Source organism: Zymoseptoria tritici, chromosome 10, assembly GCF_000219625.1.
Source record: "Zymoseptoria tritici IPO323 chromosome 10, whole genome shotgun sequence".
Taxonomy (NCBI): domain Eukaryota; kingdom Fungi; phylum Ascomycota; class Dothideomycetes; order Mycosphaerellales; family Mycosphaerellaceae; genus Zymoseptoria; species Zymoseptoria tritici.
In genome coordinates, this window is record NC_018209.1 from 1,520,928 (window position 1) to 1,539,481 (window position 18,554).

The 18,554-nt window shown below is 53.8% G+C and overlaps 5 protein-coding genes across 5 annotated transcripts; all 5 read left to right on the forward strand.

Annotated features, from left to right (window-relative positions):
- Nucleotides 1-326: 326 nt before the first annotated feature.
- On the forward strand, nucleotides 327-491 carry MYCGRDRAFT_29529 (uncharacterized protein; the record flags this gene model as incomplete). Its single annotated transcript, XM_003848939.1, has 1 exon — nucleotides 327-491. A coding segment is annotated over one exon (165 nt), but the record flags the coding sequence as incomplete, so codon positions are not given.
- A 709-nt stretch (nucleotides 492-1,200) lies between these two features.
- Nucleotides 1,201-2,576, forward strand: MYCGRDRAFT_48782 (uncharacterized protein; the record flags this gene model as incomplete). Its single annotated transcript, XM_003848940.1, has 4 exons — nucleotides 1,201-1,450; nucleotides 1,500-1,986; nucleotides 2,038-2,343; nucleotides 2,399-2,576. The coding sequence occupies 4 exons, from the start codon at nucleotides 1,201-1,203 to the stop codon at nucleotides 2,574-2,576; spliced, it is 1,221 nt and encodes a 406-aa protein (XP_003848988.1).
- Nucleotides 2,577-4,706: 2,130 nt separating this feature from the next.
- Nucleotides 4,707-5,925, forward strand: MYCGRDRAFT_48453 (uncharacterized protein; the record flags this gene model as incomplete). The annotated part of the gene is made up of 2 exons (XM_003848941.1): nucleotides 4,707-4,921; nucleotides 4,983-5,925. 2 exons carry the CDS (start codon nucleotides 4,707-4,709, stop codon nucleotides 5,923-5,925), a joined length of 1,158 nt encoding a protein of 385 aa, XP_003848989.1.
- A 6,564-nt stretch (nucleotides 5,926-12,489) lies between these two features.
- On the forward strand, nucleotides 12,490-14,220 carry MYCGRDRAFT_96417 (uncharacterized protein; the record flags this gene model as incomplete). The annotated part of the gene is made up of 1 exon (XM_003848942.1): nucleotides 12,490-14,220. The coding sequence occupies one exon, from the start codon at nucleotides 12,490-12,492 to the stop codon at nucleotides 14,218-14,220; it is 1,731 nt and encodes a 576-aa protein (XP_003848990.1).
- Nucleotides 14,221-14,465: 245 nt separating this feature from the next.
- MYCGRDRAFT_96418 (uncharacterized protein) lies at nucleotides 14,466-18,208 on the forward strand (the record flags this gene model as incomplete). The annotated part of the gene is made up of 3 exons (XM_003848943.1): nucleotides 14,466-14,479; nucleotides 14,581-15,615; nucleotides 16,621-18,208. 3 exons carry the CDS (start codon nucleotides 14,466-14,468, stop codon nucleotides 18,206-18,208), a joined length of 2,637 nt encoding a protein of 878 aa, XP_003848991.1.
- Nucleotides 18,209-18,554: the final 346 nt, after the last annotated feature.

Consider the following 18,554-nt stretch of genomic DNA (forward strand, 5'->3'; position numbering starts at 1 on the left):
GGACCGCCGTGTTCTACAACGCTCACGGCGGCACTGAGAGAATGCCGGAGGCTGATCAGTGGAGTGCCAACGATGCCATCCAGGAAGGACTCGAGTTTGGCGTACCACTGCCAATCCAGATTGTCCATCGACAAGGCGGGACACGGACGCATGATGGGCAAGTCTTCAACATCCCGGAGAGCTTCTTCGAAGTCGGCCACGCCAGGGCCACAAACGCTCAAGCGAATCAGTTTCCAGCCATCGCAGTCAGCAACGAGGCAGTACTCATCCACGGCAACCAGAATGTCGGACTGTTCGATGAGACTCGCTTCGGGCCAGCTCCGGGTCGCCAGGCTGTTCGGACTATGGTAAGGTCGACGGTCACGGAAGAGGACTTGGCTGGAGAGGAGCTTTGCTGTGGAATCTGCCGTGAAGACTTCGTGGTGGGTGGAGACTGGGCCACACTCCCTTGTGGTCACCATTTCCACTCTGATTGTGTTACCCCTTGGCTGTTGAGCCACGCGGTGAATGGTCGTTGCCCGTACAATTGTCCATCGGCGAGATAGGGGATGACCCAGCTCCACGAGAGGGTATAGAAGAGATGTTTGTTCTGGGGTACCGGTTAGCACAGGGCGTTGCATGCGTTCTTTGCTTGGTTTTGGAGTCAAGGATCCTGGGATGTAACGAATAGCATGATATATGATAGACTCTATGGAACTGAACGATCAAAAGAACTCACTTTCCCTTTCCAGTAAACTTCATACGAAGCTTCTGACACAAACGCGAAGTCGACTGAAACTTGAGTGCCTGTGAGCTTGATTCTAGACTGTGCAGTAGACTAGATCAATGAGCCCATTGGCCCAAACCAGCTTCGAAGTCAACGTCCTCGTGACGAACAATGAAGGCCAACTGGAACTTGGCAGATCCTTTGTCATTGCCGTAGAACAACTCCGGCCCCTTGTATCTCACACAGTATTGGCGTCAAGCCTTGAACCATGGAAGTAGAAGTGATTTCTTACCACATTAGGCAATAGGCTCGTCGGTCCGATGAGCCGATGTGCCTGCTATCGGTGACGTGGACGCCAACCACAGCTCCGATCACGCCAACGAACCCCGCTATCAAACCATCAAACACCCGTAAGTCTATACTGTTCCACTGAACACTCCTCAAGGACGTCCATCAAGCTCGACAGCCTCAGTAGCGATCGGAAAGAAACCACGATGGGCAGTTTCGAAGTTCTGACCCAGCCGACCATCGGCTACAGCCCAGACTACGATCAATATCTCGCGAGAGTACAGCACAGACAGCAAACCGAGACGCTTCCAACGACGCTACCAGAGGGCTTTCCTGCTCAACTGAAGTCGGACCTTGTCTGGGACGGCAGCGACATTGGCAGCAAGTACAACTGGACGTATGAGCTGAGCACGAACGAGCTGGAGGAGATCGAGGCTGCACTGAGTCACTTCAAAGGTTCGTCACTGAGACCGACAATACGGGGTTGCATTACTGACGAGGACAGCACTGAACATTCCACTCGGCCATGTCAGTCAAGACACCTTCCCACTACCAAACCTCCATTCCGCTCTCCGAAAGATCTCAGACGAACTCCACAACGGCCGAGGCTTCAAAGTCCTGCGAGGTCTGCCAGTGACCAAACATACCCGCGAGGAGAATATCATCATCTACGCCGGCGTGTCTTCACACATCGCTCCCATCCGAGGTCGACAGGATCATCAGCACGATGGGAAGCCGGCTGATGTTGTGCTTGCCCACATCAAAGATCTGAGCCGCATTGTCGATGCTAGCAAGATCGGTGCCCCTGCTTACACCACTGATAAGCAGGTCTTTCACACGGATGTTGGGGATGTGATCGCTTTGCATTGCTTGGACACTGCGGCTGAGGGAGGGCAGAGTAAGTTGTCGAGTAGCTGGACTGTTTACAATGAGATCGCGAAGAGTCGGCCTGATTTGATCCGGACGCTTGCGGAGCCATGGGCTGCTGAGAAGTAAGTCGTTGAAGTACTACCGCTCGTCCATGCATGTCTGACGATCAATAGCTTCAGCGGCAAAGGCCCACGATATTCTCTCCGCCCACTGCTCCATTACACCCCGAGGACGGCAACCAGTCCTGAGCGAATGATCATCCAGTACGCGCGCCGAACCTTCACAGGCTACATGGGCTTGCCAAGGTCCAGCGACATTCCTCCTATCACCGAAGCTCAAGCCGAAGCACTCGATACCTTACATTTTCTGGCGGAGAAGCATGCCGTCACCCTTGACTTTCAACAAGGCGATGTGCAGTACGTCAATAATCTGAGCATCTTCCATGCGAGAAATGCGTTCAAAGACACTCCGGAGCAGCAGTAAGTCATGCCGAGCCGAGCAGGTCTTCTCAATATGGCTGATATGAACACACAGACGACACCTTGTCCGCCTTTGGCTGCGTGATCCCGAGAATGCGTGGCAGACACCAGAGGGGCTGGCGCAAAGGTGGGCAGATATATACGATGGAGTGACACCCGAGAACAGTGTATTTCCTCTTGAGCCTCGCATCAGGACGGCAAGTAGCGGCGGCAAGGAGCAAAAGCTGGAGTGACCTGGACGTAACTACGCTGCCGATCGAAGCCTCTTCTGGAGGCAAATATTTTATGTCCAATCTGCCGCGGGCTAGGCCGTCGTGCAGGAAGCAAACAGAATACATTCAGACAAGCACACCTTTTTCCAAGCACACGACACATTTGACGACTTGTGTCGACTGCGCCGTGAGTCCTGTTTCATCACGCTGCCCCTGCGCATTCGCTGCTTCTTGATCCTCTATACTCAATCCCAATTTCAGCTCTCTTCCAAACCCCAAACACACGATGTCGTCAGACACTCCGACTCGAGCAGCGCGCCGTCCAGGCCTGATCCCACTGTTGCACACAGCCACCGCAAGAAGACTCGCCGCCGAGTCGCAAGAAGTACCCACCTTGATGCCGCCTCGCACATCAAAGCCATTCCTCCCCGCCAACCAAGCGCATCCGCCTTTCCACAGGAGCATCACCGGCGCCGAAGACAACAATAACACCACAACCGGCGAAAATGAGGCGGAAGACGACTTCAGCAACGATGCAGAAGAGTTCTTCTCGCAGTTCTCCCCACCTCCGCCACCGCAGACCGTGCTACCCTACCACGGCATCGAACGTCAACGCACCCTTGTCCTCGAGAGCGGCACCCTGGGAGTTGCTCCTACTCTCCTCCTCACCACACCCGACACCAGCAACAGCGCGGAACAAATCAACGCGGAGAAATGCAAGGGTCACGTCTTGGATGAGCACAAGCGTCCGCGTGAAGGTCTCGTCGTCACGCCAAATCTCACGCGCAGGGGAAGCTTTCGCAGAGGGTTCCGCGTGCACTTTGATGACGAGACTCCGCAGATGGTGAGACATACTCCGCGACCTGAGACGCCGAGGTGGGCTGGAGATGAGAGGGAAGGGATGGAAGTGTTGGTGTTGGGGGAGCCGGTGAAGGGGGTGGAGATGGATGAGGAGGAGGTGGAGGTGACGAGGCTGGTTGTGCCGAAGAGGGATACGCCGACTGGGAGGGCAAGGGCGGAGGCGAAGAGTGGGACGTGGACGTTTAAGAAGAAGATGGTGAGGGATGTTGAGGTTACGCATACGTCTAGCCCTGTGCATCAGACGCTTGCGGTGATGGGAGGTGGAGCGGAGGTCAAGACGGCGGACAGAGGAACGCAGTGTGGAGAGGAGTGAGACTGAAAGAAGTGACTGCCTTGCGGTGCAGCAGAGCGCATTGCATTGAAGCGAATGATGGCGCAACGCGAGAGATAGCACGATCAGAAAAGCCTTCACCGAATCAGCTGCTGTTCCGAAAGATGGCTGAGCAATACGTACTCCTCGTCTGCCAAGTCTCATCACCTCATCTTCCTCTCAGCCACTGTGTTCACGCAGCAGATGCCGCAACAGCCGCTGGCGGCGGCGCCTAGCCGTTGAAGTTGCGATTGCCGAATCTGAGTCTCAACCAGTCCTGATATGCTCCATATCCCGTCAAAGGAGCCGGCGGAGGAGGGAGATCGTCATCGGAATCGAGGTCGAGATCGCCGGCCCACTATATCGCGATTCGCTCGCCGATGCGGCCCAGTCGGTCGATGATTCCATCCGGACGGCTATTGGGCAATCTGAAATGAGACCACAATGCTGAAACGCACTTGGAGAAGAGGACCAGCAGCCATTCTGTGCAGACGAGGGGGCTCATCACGCAAGCAACCAGTTTGCTGAGACATAGGACGAAGATTGGAATGGCCACGACGAAGGAGAGCAGAGCCAGAAATGTGAGCCAGATAGTTGTTTGGAGGAGGAACTTTGGCAGGTAAGAGTCAGTGCTTGAGACGGAGGATCACAGAGCATGAGATAGCTTACTCGGAAAAATGCCATCCTGCTGGTAGTGCTGATACTGATACTGATGTTGATGTGGACGATTCCGGATTGGGGGCTCAAATAGCAATGACAAAGTTGAGTTTTACTGCGATACGTACTGTACAGCAATTACCTTACACTGCGCATACTCTTCAGCAAGAGAGAACGAATAGGGGCGACTTCCTGCCGATAGCAGAGTTTCGGCACCGACAGCGCCGGCGAGCTTAGTAATTCAACTTTCTTTCGACCTCACATTCCCTTCGACCTTTGCATCATCACAATCATCTACATATCATCGAAACATGTCCACAATGATGGGCGATGACCCTTTTCCGTGGCATCTGGGCGTTTCTGATGCCCATTGCCATCCGACCGACACCTTGGCCTCTTTGGACGATATCCCGAGTATGAAGGCAAAAGTCTTGACGGTGATGGCCACTCGAGCTCAAGATCAAGAATTGGTGGCAAAGGCGGCAGATCGATTCGGGTTGACTGTAGAAGATAGAGACGACGTGGAGATGAAATACGAGTAAAGCCATTGCCTCGTCGAAGCCGGGTTCCAGCTGACATACTTCCAGCCCAGCTCGCAGAATCGTACCAGCGTTCGGCTGGCATCCGTGGTTCTCTCATCAGATGTTTTTCGAGTCCGACTATTCCAGCTCTACGGCGCTTACATCGGAACAGAAGGTCATACACTATCAAAGTGTCCTCTCACCAAAGTCCGACGATACAGCTTACCTCCAATCTCTTCCCGACCCACGACCGTTTGAGCAGTTCCTCGTACAAACAAGACAGTATCTCTTGCAGTATCCTCTTGCCTTGATCGGAGAAGTCGGTCTGGATAAGGCTTTTCGGATCCCAGAGAATTGGCTGCCGAATCCAGACCCGGACATAACAGAGTGCCAATGTCGAGACAGCAGTTTGACGCCCGGCGGCCGAGAAGGGAGGAAGTTGAGTCCTTACCGAGTAAGTATGGATCACCAAAAGCGAGTTGTGCTGGCACAGCTTGCACTCGCGGGTGAGATGGGAAGGGCGGTGTCCATGCATGGGGTTCAAGCTCATGGTATCGTCTACGAGACGTTGGCTTCAACTTGGAAAGGACAGGAGAGGAAGAAACCGCCGCAGAAGGAGAGACGGAAGCTTGGTGGTGTTGTGCCGCAAGTAGAGAGATCGGACGATGAAGCAACGCCGAAGCCATACCCACCTCGAATATGCCTCCACTCCTACTCTGGACCAGCAGACACCTTGAAGCTGTACCTCGCTCCTTCAGTACCCTGCGAGATCTTCTTCAGCTTCAGCGTCACCATCAACAATTGGTCAGAAACTGGGAATGGTAAGGTAGAAGCTGCAGTCAGAGCGGTCCCAGATGATAGGATCTTGGTCGAAAGTGACCTGCATACCGCTGGCGAGAGGATGGATGGGTATTTGGAACAAGGCGTGAGGAAGATTTGCGAGGTCAAGGGGTGGGAGTTGGAGGCAGGCGTGAGGCAACTTGGGAGGAATTGGAGACGATTTGTGTTTGGTGAGGGCTGAGGACATCTAAGACGGCTCTGAATTCACCACATCTCGCAGGAGTTCTTGGTCGACTCATCAGCTTGAGAACATCGCGTCAAGTGATCTCTTCATTCGTGGCTCAGGCGTAGCTTTTGCTGCCACCACAAGCGTTGCTTCCAGACCGGCCATGTCATAGCAATATCTTGCTCCCCTCCGTCTGATGGCTCGGTAACCTGACATATTTACTCGATTTCGCAGGAAACAGTTCTTTCGAACAGTCGACCGCAGCATCTCGATATCTTCAACGCTTCCCTACCACATCAAGTCTTCCGTCACTACAGAGCATACTGCGGATTTGTCAACTGATTTGTCGGCTGTATCCGGCAGCTCACACCCAATTGGCCACAGCGTCCGATCAACGGTAAACTTCGCTCGTTGGCAGGGGGGACAGTCCGGTCTGCGCCGAGGAGTGATCCCTAAGGCAAACGCTGCAGTGGAGTCATCGATGCAAACGCTGCGCAGGACGAGCTCTTGCTCCACTACTGAAGTCTTCTCAATTTTGTCATTGCATGGACAACTTCGACAACCTTTCTGCGGAAGAACACACTCTCTGTAAGCGCAGTGCCATTTATTCTCGTTGACCGTCCCGCTAATTCAACCACAGTGACGACTTGCTGAGCCGCCGTTCCACAAGACCAATTCTCTGCGCAAGGTCGCTGAGCATCACGAATCACAACCTCCATCAAGCTCGTTGGCAAATTCATCAACATGTCTCAGCAGCAGCAGCACACTCAGTACAACTGCTTCTTGTTCGGCGAAGGCGGCCCATGGTCTACCGTCGAAGGCGCCCCTCGAGTCATCAACAAGTTGTATGTTGCGCTCGAAGTCGACAAGCTTACCGTTAGCCGAAAGCCACCGATGACCTTCGATCAAGCCATCACAGTCGCGATGGAGGTCGTGCGCACGAAGATCTTCCACGAAGATGTCGCGGCTCTGGACCGCGCGATGTCTGGCCGTGGCGGAGGAGCTGGAGATACAGGCCAAGACAATTCTGCAGACGACAGCCAGCGCATTCATGATCTTGGAATCCTCACGCAGCTTGGAGAGAACACCTTGGATATCACGGCGCTGATCAATCCCGCAAGACCAGGAGTTGAGGCGAAGTACACTCTTTGGGTTCACCGTCAGGTCTCCTTCACGCAGTGGGGTGGTGAAGTCGTTGGCTGGAGGCCCTTGGTCAAGACAATCCAAGTCGACTTCGACGAAGAGATGATGGGCTTCATGCGGCCTCCTTTGCGGGAAACGCACGTCATGCCAATGGCTCCGATGATGCCTCTTCAACCCCCCACTGCAATGGCGCAGCATGCACCTCCAATTCACACTACTCTCTACCACCGGGCCACGGCCCTTCCGCCAGCCGTCACGGGCACCGCGACAATGCCTCCACCTCCCGTCCCTCAACAACCCCCGCCGACTCTGGCGCAGCCGGCCGCTCTTCCAGCACCTCCAGTTGCCACGGCGGTCGACCCATACGCCCAGTTCACCAACGAAGACATCCTCTCCGGCATGGCGGGAGTCCATCCGAAGCTCATCACGGGTCAACTCATGCTTCGACTCGCTCTACACTACGACAATACTACCCTATCAAGACGCATCAACGCGTTGTACGCAAGCATAGATCAGGGCACGAAGGGCGTGGACGCATACTGCCAGCGTATTTCCTTGGCGATGAAGAGGCGGGCGGAAGAGGATCCATCACTCGGCGGGTATGAAGCTGTGCGCTTGCGGTTCGATCAGGCGAGGCGGGCAAACGGGGTGAACATCAACGTGACGAGGGTCAATCAGACGTATGGAGTAGGGAGGTAATGTGTATGATTGAGAGGTGCTCATTTTTGTTCGCGGGGTTGGATTGGGAAGTCAGAAAGGTATGGCCGGATTGGGTCGGGTTTCTTTGAGATAGGTGTTCAAACTGCTTTGTCTGTTGTTTTTCTTCTGCGATCGAGCGCTGCTACGATGTTCGAAGCATTGGAACAAAGCCATGCGATCAGGGAGCTGCTCTATCGTCGATGACCTGAGCTTGATGCAGATAGTGCATTGCTGGCTGTCAAAAGTTCGAATGGTGCTTGCTAGACTCAACGCTTCTTTTACTACCAAAAGCCTGTGTTTGCAAAACAGCTCCTCCCTTGCCAGCAAGCCCATTGGGCTCCTACAAGTAGTGCCTTGAAGCTGCGGGCATGAGACTGGAGGTATAGTCGCAACGACCGATTATCCTAGGTATACCCTGGACCAGAACCGCTCTCGTATAAGCATTTTTCGTTCCTCAGGCCGTCAAGCTTAAGACTCGCTTCACTTCAGGTCTAGCTCCTTCCTAATCAGGATGTTGACAGGATGTGAAGTACGCTAGTAACTTGACGCTGCGCCTCCTCCAAGGTCGCGCATGACAACACTTCTCCAACCCGCATATTCAGCCAACAATCTCTCATCCACTTTCAACCTCTTCGAACACAGTGCATCCAGTATATCAGAAAAAAATAGGCCTACAGCGTTCGTTATCCGAACCGAACTCTCTGAAACGCCTGCTAACATTCCTCTAGCATCGTTCACAGTCTTCCCATCGTCAATATGGACACTCACTTCCTCTTCTCCCTCGAGCCGACCTTCCAGTACGATGGCGTCCCACTCACAATGGCAAAGGGCCCAGGCCAGGACATGAACGCCAGCATCACGGTCCGCGGCACCGGCGACGCCATTGTGCAACTTCAGGTCGCATTTCAGCGCGACAGACTCAGCTTCCCCGATGAGTGCCACCAGACAGGCGCAGCGGCTTTTGACGATGCTCTCAAGTACCACATGAGCAAGGGCACCCTTCCCACGGAAGACGAAGTGGCAGAGATCGTCTCGCGACAGAAAGAGGCAGGCACTACAATCGTCACTGAGGAGGACTTCCACATCGACCGACAAAACACGCGTCACAGCTTTGTCAACCCTCAAATCCGCGCTGACGGCTTCGACATCGACTTCGCATCGATGATGCTTCGCGTCTTCACCAAGGGCCATGGCAAGGGTCGCGTCTTCGATATCGGTATCGTGACTCTCGACAAGGACAACACCGTGTACCAAGTTGAGATCGTACCCACTATCGAAGGTGAGATCTCAACCGATACTCTGTGGATGATGCGGAAGACCTGGCAGAAAGATGCAGAGGTGGTCGAGACTTGGGCAACCCTCGAGCGCAATTCTCTCATCACACCAGTCACCACCGTAGGGCTCGGCTCACAGAACGAAGCCACCATCTCATCCGCAGCAACTACTCTACCTTCGGCGCCACGCATCCCCGCCTCAGTCATCGCCACAGCTTCGAAACCCTCCGGGTCAGCCAAAGTGCTCGCCCTTCGACCTCACGCAAACCTCCATGGCGGTACACCAGCCTCGACCACGCAAGCAACCACCTCGCTACCCGCAGCTCATCTAGCTTCGGACATCCTCGTCCAGCCCGATTCATCGGCCGGAGCCGGTCACACCGATGAAGAGATTCTGGATGGCGCAATGGGCCCCGATCAGATCACAGGCGATGTCATCCTCCGCCTGGGCATGAAGTACAGCAACAAGACACTGACTCATCGAATCAACGCCCTGTACATCAAGGCTGGGAAGAAAGCGAGGATCGACAGCGCCATTACTCATCGACTCACGAACGCTTTCGATGATCGTGCTGCTCTGCTCAAACTACAGTACCCGAACGGTGACCTGATCCCGCTGAAGGCACTCAAGGAGCAGTTCGATGGCTATCGATTCGCGAATAAGTTGAGGGCTCGCAAGCCAAATGGCTTGGAGTATCAGGACAAGGGCATCAAGAAAGCAGATCGAATAGCACGTCCACCGACGGCGTACTCACGGCGGAAGGCGAAGGCGGCTCTGAAGAAGGAGGAAGCGCAGGACGATGATGTGGAGGATTCGGACGAGGTGGACGAGGGAGCTGAGGAAGAAGTCGATAACAATGGCGATGAGGATCTGATGGACTTGTCGTGAGGAAAGCGGGAGAGGTCTGCTTACACTGCAGCTTGTACAGAGATGACGCAATGATCCTGTTTATGATTGCGATTTATACTACGGCGTCGCTGGTTGCGCTTTGCTTCGATGGTTATTGGACGTGGTCACGTTTCTGAGCCGCACACTTAAGGTGGGAACATGATGGGAGCAGGTTTATCAGATCGAACATGAAAGATTCTCCTAGACCACAGTAACAATGAATCACAGCAAACAGTGTAGTTCGTACAAAAGTCATTGATCGTTCAATCCGTCCAAGGTCTTGCCGCAGCCTCATTCCGATGGCCGAGTCGCCGTATAACCATGCCACTTCATGTCCACGTTGTATACACCGTCCCCCTTCGGCGAAGAATCTCCAGCCTCAGGCAAAATTCGGGAGCACTTCACTTGCCGCGCTACTTCCTAATTGGGATGTTGATTAAAAAAGCGCGCTAGTGACCTGCTCGTGCTTGACATGAGCTTCGCGCCTAGCAACCTCCCTTCCCCTCCAACATCCCTCGAACGATTTCCATCGCATCAATTGTCCACCACACTCGGCATACAGCACCGTTTACACATTGACTCTACATCAAGGCATGTTCTCCTTTGCTCCTTTCGCATTTCGGGTTGTATCAGGGTGCTGACACTTCATCTCCTCAGTATAGCGACAATCGTCATGGCTTTCCGCATCTCGAGCGAAACGATGCGCGACATGTCTCTAGTGTCAATGACGACTCGACCAGATGGCACCTCTGCGGACATGCTCGTCAGCGGTCCGGCAGACGCAATCAACAAGCTCCGAGGGGCATTCAACAACGAGAATCTGGCCCTCCCAACTCAATACTTTGACGACGGCAAGCAAGCATTCGACCTCGCCGTGGACTACCAACTCAAAAGGGGCACATTTCCCACAGCTCAACACTTCGGAGAATTTGAGACTCTCATCAACCACGGCATGCAGTTCACAGAGTGCGAGAACATCGCGGAAGAACTCATCGCGCGGTTCAGAGTGATCACACCACCAATCGTCATCGGAGGATTCGACATCAATTCGACTCTGAAGCAACTTCGCTCAGTCACCAGGGCGCACCATGAAGAGCGGATCTACGAGATCGGCCTCATCACCCAGATTGCAGGTTCCGTGGCAGATGAAGTGACCCTCATTCCTTCATTCCCTGGCATACCAGCGACTGATGTTATGTGGATGGTCCGTCGTATCGAAGTCACCTCTAGCGGATTTCGGATCGAGCGCTGGGGCGCGCTGGAGCAGACTGCCGTGGCAGCACAACAACACCAATCACCTCCGCTCACCTTGCCAGCTTCATCAACACTACCAACTCTACCAACTCTGCCATCTCCATCGGTGAAGTTGGCACCAGCGAGTACTGTTCATGCGGAGACCTCAGCACTCTCTGCGCAAGACGGCTTCAAGAGATTCGATTCCGACCCAGAAGATGATGCTGGTGAGGATTCAGCTGCTACTAACGTCGCTCCAGTCGCTGGCACAGGTCCTCAAGTCTATCAGACCAACCTGAGTGATCTTCATGTCTTACCAGACCCAGCAATCGGAGCGAACCTTACCGATGACCAGCTTCTCGACGGTCGTGTCGACCCAGACAAGATTGTCGGCAGCATGATCTTCCGCCTCGCGCTGACCCACCACACCTCAAACCTGCAGACACGAATCAATGCACTCTACGTCTCCCGAGGCCTTCCAACGCGTGGCCGCAACACCTACACAAAACGTGTCTCCAACGCCTTTGATGCCCGCGCCGAGACGATGGATCCACGCGACGCGAACGGAACATCAATTCCAATCGGTGTCATGAAGTATCAATTCGACTGCTTTCGCTACGAGCGGAAGTTGAGAGATCGTAAGCCGAACATGGCAGATTACGAGAACAAGGGCAAGAAGAAGGAGGATTGGTCAACACCTAAGAATCCCGTCCGCTCCAAGAAGCGTAAGGAGGCCAAGATGGTTGACAGTGGAGATGCCGGCAACGTCGGACCACCTTTGAGGCGCGGTCGCAAGGCAAAGAAGATGAAGCTGAGTCCTGAGAGTGACGATGAGGAGACCTAGGCAAGAGCAGGAGAACTACAATATCGAAGGAATGAATGAACATCCGACACACCAATCATTGGCAGAAGAGGACATGGATACCCGAGGAGATTGCAAAGTGAAGGTCGAAGGAAGATCGCTATGATAAACGGCGATGAAGAGTCTGCTGGGATATGCACATGGCGTTTGACCCCTAGCTCGGATCCAAGACACGTTCGCTAGAGGTACAACGTAAACGAGCGTATAGCCATTGAATTTTGATATTAGCAGCTTCCCGAGGCAGCCTTGAACTTGAGACATAGTCATCGCAGTATAATTAGACTAACCTTCTGTCTTCGAGCAAACATACAGCGCTGTATAGCAAAGTAGCAACAGATCGTAGCAAGCAGAAGACAGTACTTCAAGTAGTCCGCACTCGCTTGATCCATCGACGTTCCTACCGTAGCCTTCTTTCCAGTAGCATTCGCAATGCGCCGTATACTCATACCACTTCATCCCCTCATGCATGCTGTCCAATAATGGCGACGATTCTGCAAAGCCTCAGATATCGAGGGGTGGTACACTTCACTTCCCCGCGCAACTTCCTAATCGGGATGTTGACACAGAAAAGCACGCTAGTGACTTTCTCCTGCGCTTTCCCAGCGTCGCGACTTGCAAACTCCTTCGCCCTTCAACTCAAAACTCCATTCATCCTGCCCACTCTCATCTTCTACCACAGCTTCGCTCTACCGCCCCCAGCCTCACAAAACTCCACGAGTTTTATCCAAGTATCTCCCGCCCTGCGTGTGCCTCCTTTCCACTCGCTCAGTCTGCTGACACTTCACCTCCGCAGACGAGCAATAATGGCTCCCTTCACCACGAACGGATCAAAATCAACATACTCCCAGCTCTCGATGCCTACCAGCCAACACGTCGCATTCGCGGACATTCTCTTCACCGGCTCTGACGAAGCGATTGCCAAGCTCGGGAGCGCGATTCGAGATGAGGGGCTCCGACTGCCACAAGACTGTCAAGATTCCTGGGAAAATGCGCTTGCAGCCGCCATTCAATACCAGACAAGGAAGAGCACATTCCCTGCAATGCAAGACATCAACGCACTCATTGCGGAAGCGGAAACAATGGCTGACGCGCCTTTCGCCGAGTTCGACAATATGATCATGGACGCTACATCGACTGAGGGCTCCATCATACCTCCTGTCAGTGGAAACGGCTTCAACATCGAAGAAGCCTTGAGCCTGCTTCGGAGTGTGTCCTGGGCATACTTCGAGGGACGTGTGTACGAGATTGGCATCGTCACCCAGCATGCAAACCTCGCTACACATGAGGTGGATCTCCTGCCTTCGTTTCCTGGAAGTGTTCCACCGGCAACTGACACGCTGTGGATGACACGTCGTCTGGAGACCACTACAACTGGTGAAGTCATTGAGTCGTGGGACACCCTCCTCCCAGCCGCCCCTCAGCAGCAATTCCTCGCACCACCGCCGTTGCCAATCGTTTCGACTGCAGCAGGTCAAGCAGGCCGCGTCGATCAGAGCTCACCGATTCTACTCCCCCGGAGCAACTCAGTGGAGCCTGTCTCCGAAGTAGAGTCCGATCCTGAGGGTGAGCTGGACGCCACCATGCTGCCCAACACTGATCAGACCGGACAGCCAGTCAAGCTCGCCTTGTCTGATCTCCTCATCTATCCAGATCCCTCGGCTGGCGCTGGTCTGACCGACGAGGAGATCCTCAGCGGCAATAATTTCCATCCTGATGCTCTCGTGGGTGATCTGATCTTGCGCCTAGCCTTGAGCTACAAGACAACGACTCTGATGGACCGCATCAACGAGCTTTACGTTACAGCCAAACTCCCGACTCGTGTCTACGGGTCATACACGAAGCGAGTAACTAACGCATTCCACGCTCGCATGAAGAAGCTTGATCTGCGCGGCGCGAACGGCGTTCCCCTTCGATACAACACTCTACGAGCTCAGTTTGATCGATATAAGAATGAGCAGAGCATCAGAAAGCGTCCGGGGAATGAGTCCGAGTACAAGAACAAGGGTGTCAAGAAGGAGGATTGGCAAGTCTCGAAGAAGGCCCGACGCTCTAGGAAGCGTCCGGCCGCGGGAACGACGGACGACGTGGAAGATGGAGAGACCACGGGTCCTCCTTCGAAGCGCGGCCGGAAGTCGAAGAAGGCGAAGTTCAGTCCTGAGGAGGTCGAAATGGAGTTGGAGGATGGAAGTGACCGAGCAGGCACATCCTGAGCGTAATCTTTAATTGGAGACGCGGTTCCCTCGCATTGAAGGGCAGGTGCGGGAACAGCGAATATTTTTCTTTGATGGCTGACGTTTCGGGATTCTTTGATGGCTGGAGTTTCGCGATTTAGCGTTGAGATTTGGGCATGATACATATCTCTGCTTGTGCAGTACATACAAATGAGCAACGACTTGCATGATGACACGAGTGATTGTGATGAGTTGTATGGTTCCCCGTCTTACGACCTATCACGATGAGCCTCCTAGCGTACGATACGGCTACACAGATGTTTCGAAAGCTTAGAATGCGGTGTCTGAAACTTCACTTCCGTACCAGTACATACCATCTACAGCTGCTGAAGAGCTCAGATTCCTCGTGTGTGAGATTGCGGCTGATGGAATTCCTCTCAAAGCTCAAGCTCTAGTGTCGTCGGACACCCCTGACTCGGCCCGCACTTGTTTCCAAAACGAAAAGTGCGCCAACGGCTTTCTATACGTTGCCTACGCACTGTGTCAAGGGATTCCAATCCACGTCCACCTCATCGCCAAGTTCGTCACCGGCGCCAGCTGCCTCATCACCGGTCTCGTCCGATATCTGCGTCGACATCCACGAACCAAACCACCACAAGAAGCAGCTTCTCTGTTGCGCATGCCCATAATGGCTCACAACGCTCCCACATCCGCACTTGACGGCGCACGGCCTATCGTTGCTCAGGTACACAAGGGCGGACCCAACGGACCTTCCATCATGGTCAGCGGATCTTTCGACTCTGTCCTCAAGCTCTACAAGGCCTTTGGGGAAGGACTCCACATTCCAACTGAGTACGAACAAGATGGAGAGACAGCTGGACTCATGGCTTTCGACTATCAAATCGACAAAGGCACCTTCCCAACCAAGGAAGATTCGGTTGCACTGGACCTGCACGACGCGCAGAATGTGATCATGATATCTGCAAAGTTCCGTGCCCAGATGGAAGCCACGATCGAGGGGTTTGGATCTTTCCGACTCTCGGTCACACCTCAGATTCGAGCCAACGATTTCGACGTCGACTCCGCACTCTCGGCACTCAGAGACGCATCGCACGCGCTTCAGTTCAGGCGTGTCTTCGAGATTGGCCTCATTACTCGACGTGCCGACAACACCATCAGCAAGATCGACCTCATCCCCTCTTTCCCTGGTGTCGAAGCGACCAACACCGTGTGGATGGTCCGCCTGCTCCAGACGAATGAGAGCGGCGAGATCGTCGGCGAGCTCTGGAGTACACTTCAGCCACGCCGACGGAAGCAGAAGGATGTGGTCAAGAAGGAGGAGGATGCTGGAGAGGATGCAGATGAGAAGAAGCAGGCGCCCCAGGAGCGTCTTCATCTGGCCGACACTCAGGATGCTGCGGAGGAGCATGTTGTGTATGATGACGAGAAGGTTATCGTGAAGAAGGAAGAAAGCTAAGGACTGGACGAGATGAAGAAGAAGGCGTCATATGAGAAGCATATTCACTTCAACTGCATCGGCGGTGAAGTAGAGGAGCGAATCGTACATGATGGCGACTGACTTGTTGGATGTTGAGGATACGAATCGACGAAAACAACAGGCGATTGGCCCCAGTTACTCCTTGCAGGACCCAAAGCAGGAGACTGCACACTTGCGGTCTTCTTGAGCGAGTGTAGCTCTCGCTGGCGTTTTATTTCCAGGCTTGAGTTTACAAAATTCGATGCACATTCTGCATTGGCAAAAGCATGTAGTCAGAGACTTGTTCACAAGGCAATGCAAAGATAACGATGCGCGTAAGAAGTTCCTACGATGTAACGTGGGGCGTGCTTTCTCTTGTCCGTTATGGACTCTCTCAGAGGAGACTTGATCGAGGTATACAGGATTAGTAACGGAGCCTTCTGCGCTTCCGAGACACCAGCAGGGAAAACATGCCCCGATGTCTTTGAGCGACCGGTGTCCTATTGCAGAAAGTGCTACCTCCTTCTCTGCAATCGTACATGAAGGTCAAAGCAGCATATAGCAAACTTTGCAGCTGTCTCATATAGTCTCAGTGAATCTCCTTTGACTCCCTAGGTCTTACAATCGAGCGACAACCTCGCTCTTATAAGCAGTCGCAACAATGTACCGTATATCGTCGACCGCTTGTTTGTGTTCGTGTTTGGGGCGGAGGTCTTTCCTCGGAGTCTCAGGCATCCGCAGGGCAATTCACTCACACTCCTTCCTAATCGGGACGTTGGCATGTGAGACCGCGCTAGTCATTTCTCTTGCACTACCTCAACGTCGCACTTGACGACCTCCACCTTCAACTCTTCTTCGCCTATCCTTCATTCAACCTCTGCCAGACTGTTTACAATACCGCGCATCGCCAACAGAAGTCGTCAACGGTCTGCACCAGCACCTGCAACCCCTTTTCACCTCAGCAACAACCACTTCATCACTGCAAAGATGGACCACGCAGCCTCTGTACCTCTCGCCGACGCACATATTCCTCTCTCTTCTCTCTCTATGAAGGGCCACCCCAACGGCCGCTACACCAACATCTCCATCACCGGTCCTGCCGTTGCGGTCAACAAGCTCCGCACAGCATTCGAGGACGAAGCACTCGTCCTGCCAACCCACTACACCTACCAGCGAACTGGAGACGCAGCCATGCAGCGGGCAATGGACTATCAAATCAAGAAAGGCACCGTTCCATCATCGCAGCAAGTAGACGACTTCTACAAAGAGCATGGGCCGTCAGACGGCGCTGCTTTCCAAGTCTACGAGGATAACATTGCAAAAGGCGCGTCAGCTCGCGACTTGGTGACTCCATCGCTTGCCGCGGATGGTCTCGATGTCGATGAAGTTCTGGGATCATTTCGCCATCTGTCAAGAGCATGTGGACACCAAAACATCTACGAACTCGGTATCATCACGCAAGAGCCGAACGAGCTCGATCACTCGGTGGGCCTGCTTCCCTCGTTTCCGGATGTGGATGCCACTGATACCATCTGGATCATTCGCCGACTTCAAGGCCGCTTCCTCGCGCCGCCGCTCGAGCTTTGGAGTGCCCTCTTGCCCTCTCCAAAGCCAGGTCAGACTCGCAACGCTCCGCCAGCCATGCCAACGTCGCCAGAGCCATCGGCACAACCGCTCAACATCAAGAAGAGGTCCAAGGAGGCTGTCGATTCGCATGGACTGAGAGGTCTTGGGTCGGCTACAGAATCTGTTCCCACTTCCAGCCCGGCTACCAATGCCACTCCTCCAAAGAAGACTACAGCATCGTCCTCTACCATGCCGTCAGCAATGGCCATGCCACCAGCCGGGATCACCAGCACTTCAGCTCCCATACCCACCACTGCACTCCAAACATCAACCACAGCCCCAGGCAAACTCGCCAAATCCGACCTCCACGTCTACCCCAACCCATCCGCAATCGGAACTCTCTCCAACGACGACATGCTCTCCGGCAGCATCCACCCCCGCGACATCAAACTCGACCTCATCCTCCACCTCGCACTCTCAAACGACAACAAAACTCTCTTCAACCGTATCAACGCTCTCTACACCTCTCTCGGTCTCCCAACACGCGGCGAGAGCAGTATCACGAAGTGCGTGAGCAAGGCTTTCGAGGTACGCGCCAAAGAGCTGGATCCGAGGGATGGGACTGGGGTGAAGATCTCGATTGGAGAGTTGAGAGCGCAGTTTGATCAGTTTCGGAGGGGAAATGGTGCTAGGGCTAGAGGAGGAGATGCGGGGGAGTATCAGTTTAAGGGGATGAAGAAGGCGTTGTGGGTTGCTGCTGGGCCGTCGAGGAGGAAGGGGAAGGGAAAGAGTGTTGCGAAGGAGGAGGAGAGTGATGACGAAGATGAGGAGGAGGACGGGGAGGAAGATGAGGCGCTACTCGGACTTGCGGAAGAGGATGGTATCGACAGCGGGGTGGATGAAGATGAAGAGGAAGATGTGGCGCCGGTCAAGAAGCGTCGTCGTCTGATACGGTTGGAGGATGAGGATTACGAGGAGGGTTGAAGTTTTTACGACGATCACGAGCAAGGGGAATGAGATGTGTGAGGGCTGAGGAACGATGGCATTCGAGTAATGATACAGGATACGTCTACCACGGCCAACTCGGAAGCATCACCGCGTGTCAGCCATGGCTGGACATTGCTTTATTGACTTGGTTCCGGAACAACTTCAAGATGCAATGACAAAGCGAGACATGAACAATGATTTACGAGACAATGAGACGATTAGAGAAGTGTGATACTGCGATGCATGATTGCGTTCAATGTTTTTAAGCTAGTTCTGCTGTAACACCATTACCTGATGCGAATGTGTCCTTATGATCGTTCAAACCATCGTTCGAGTTCGTGTG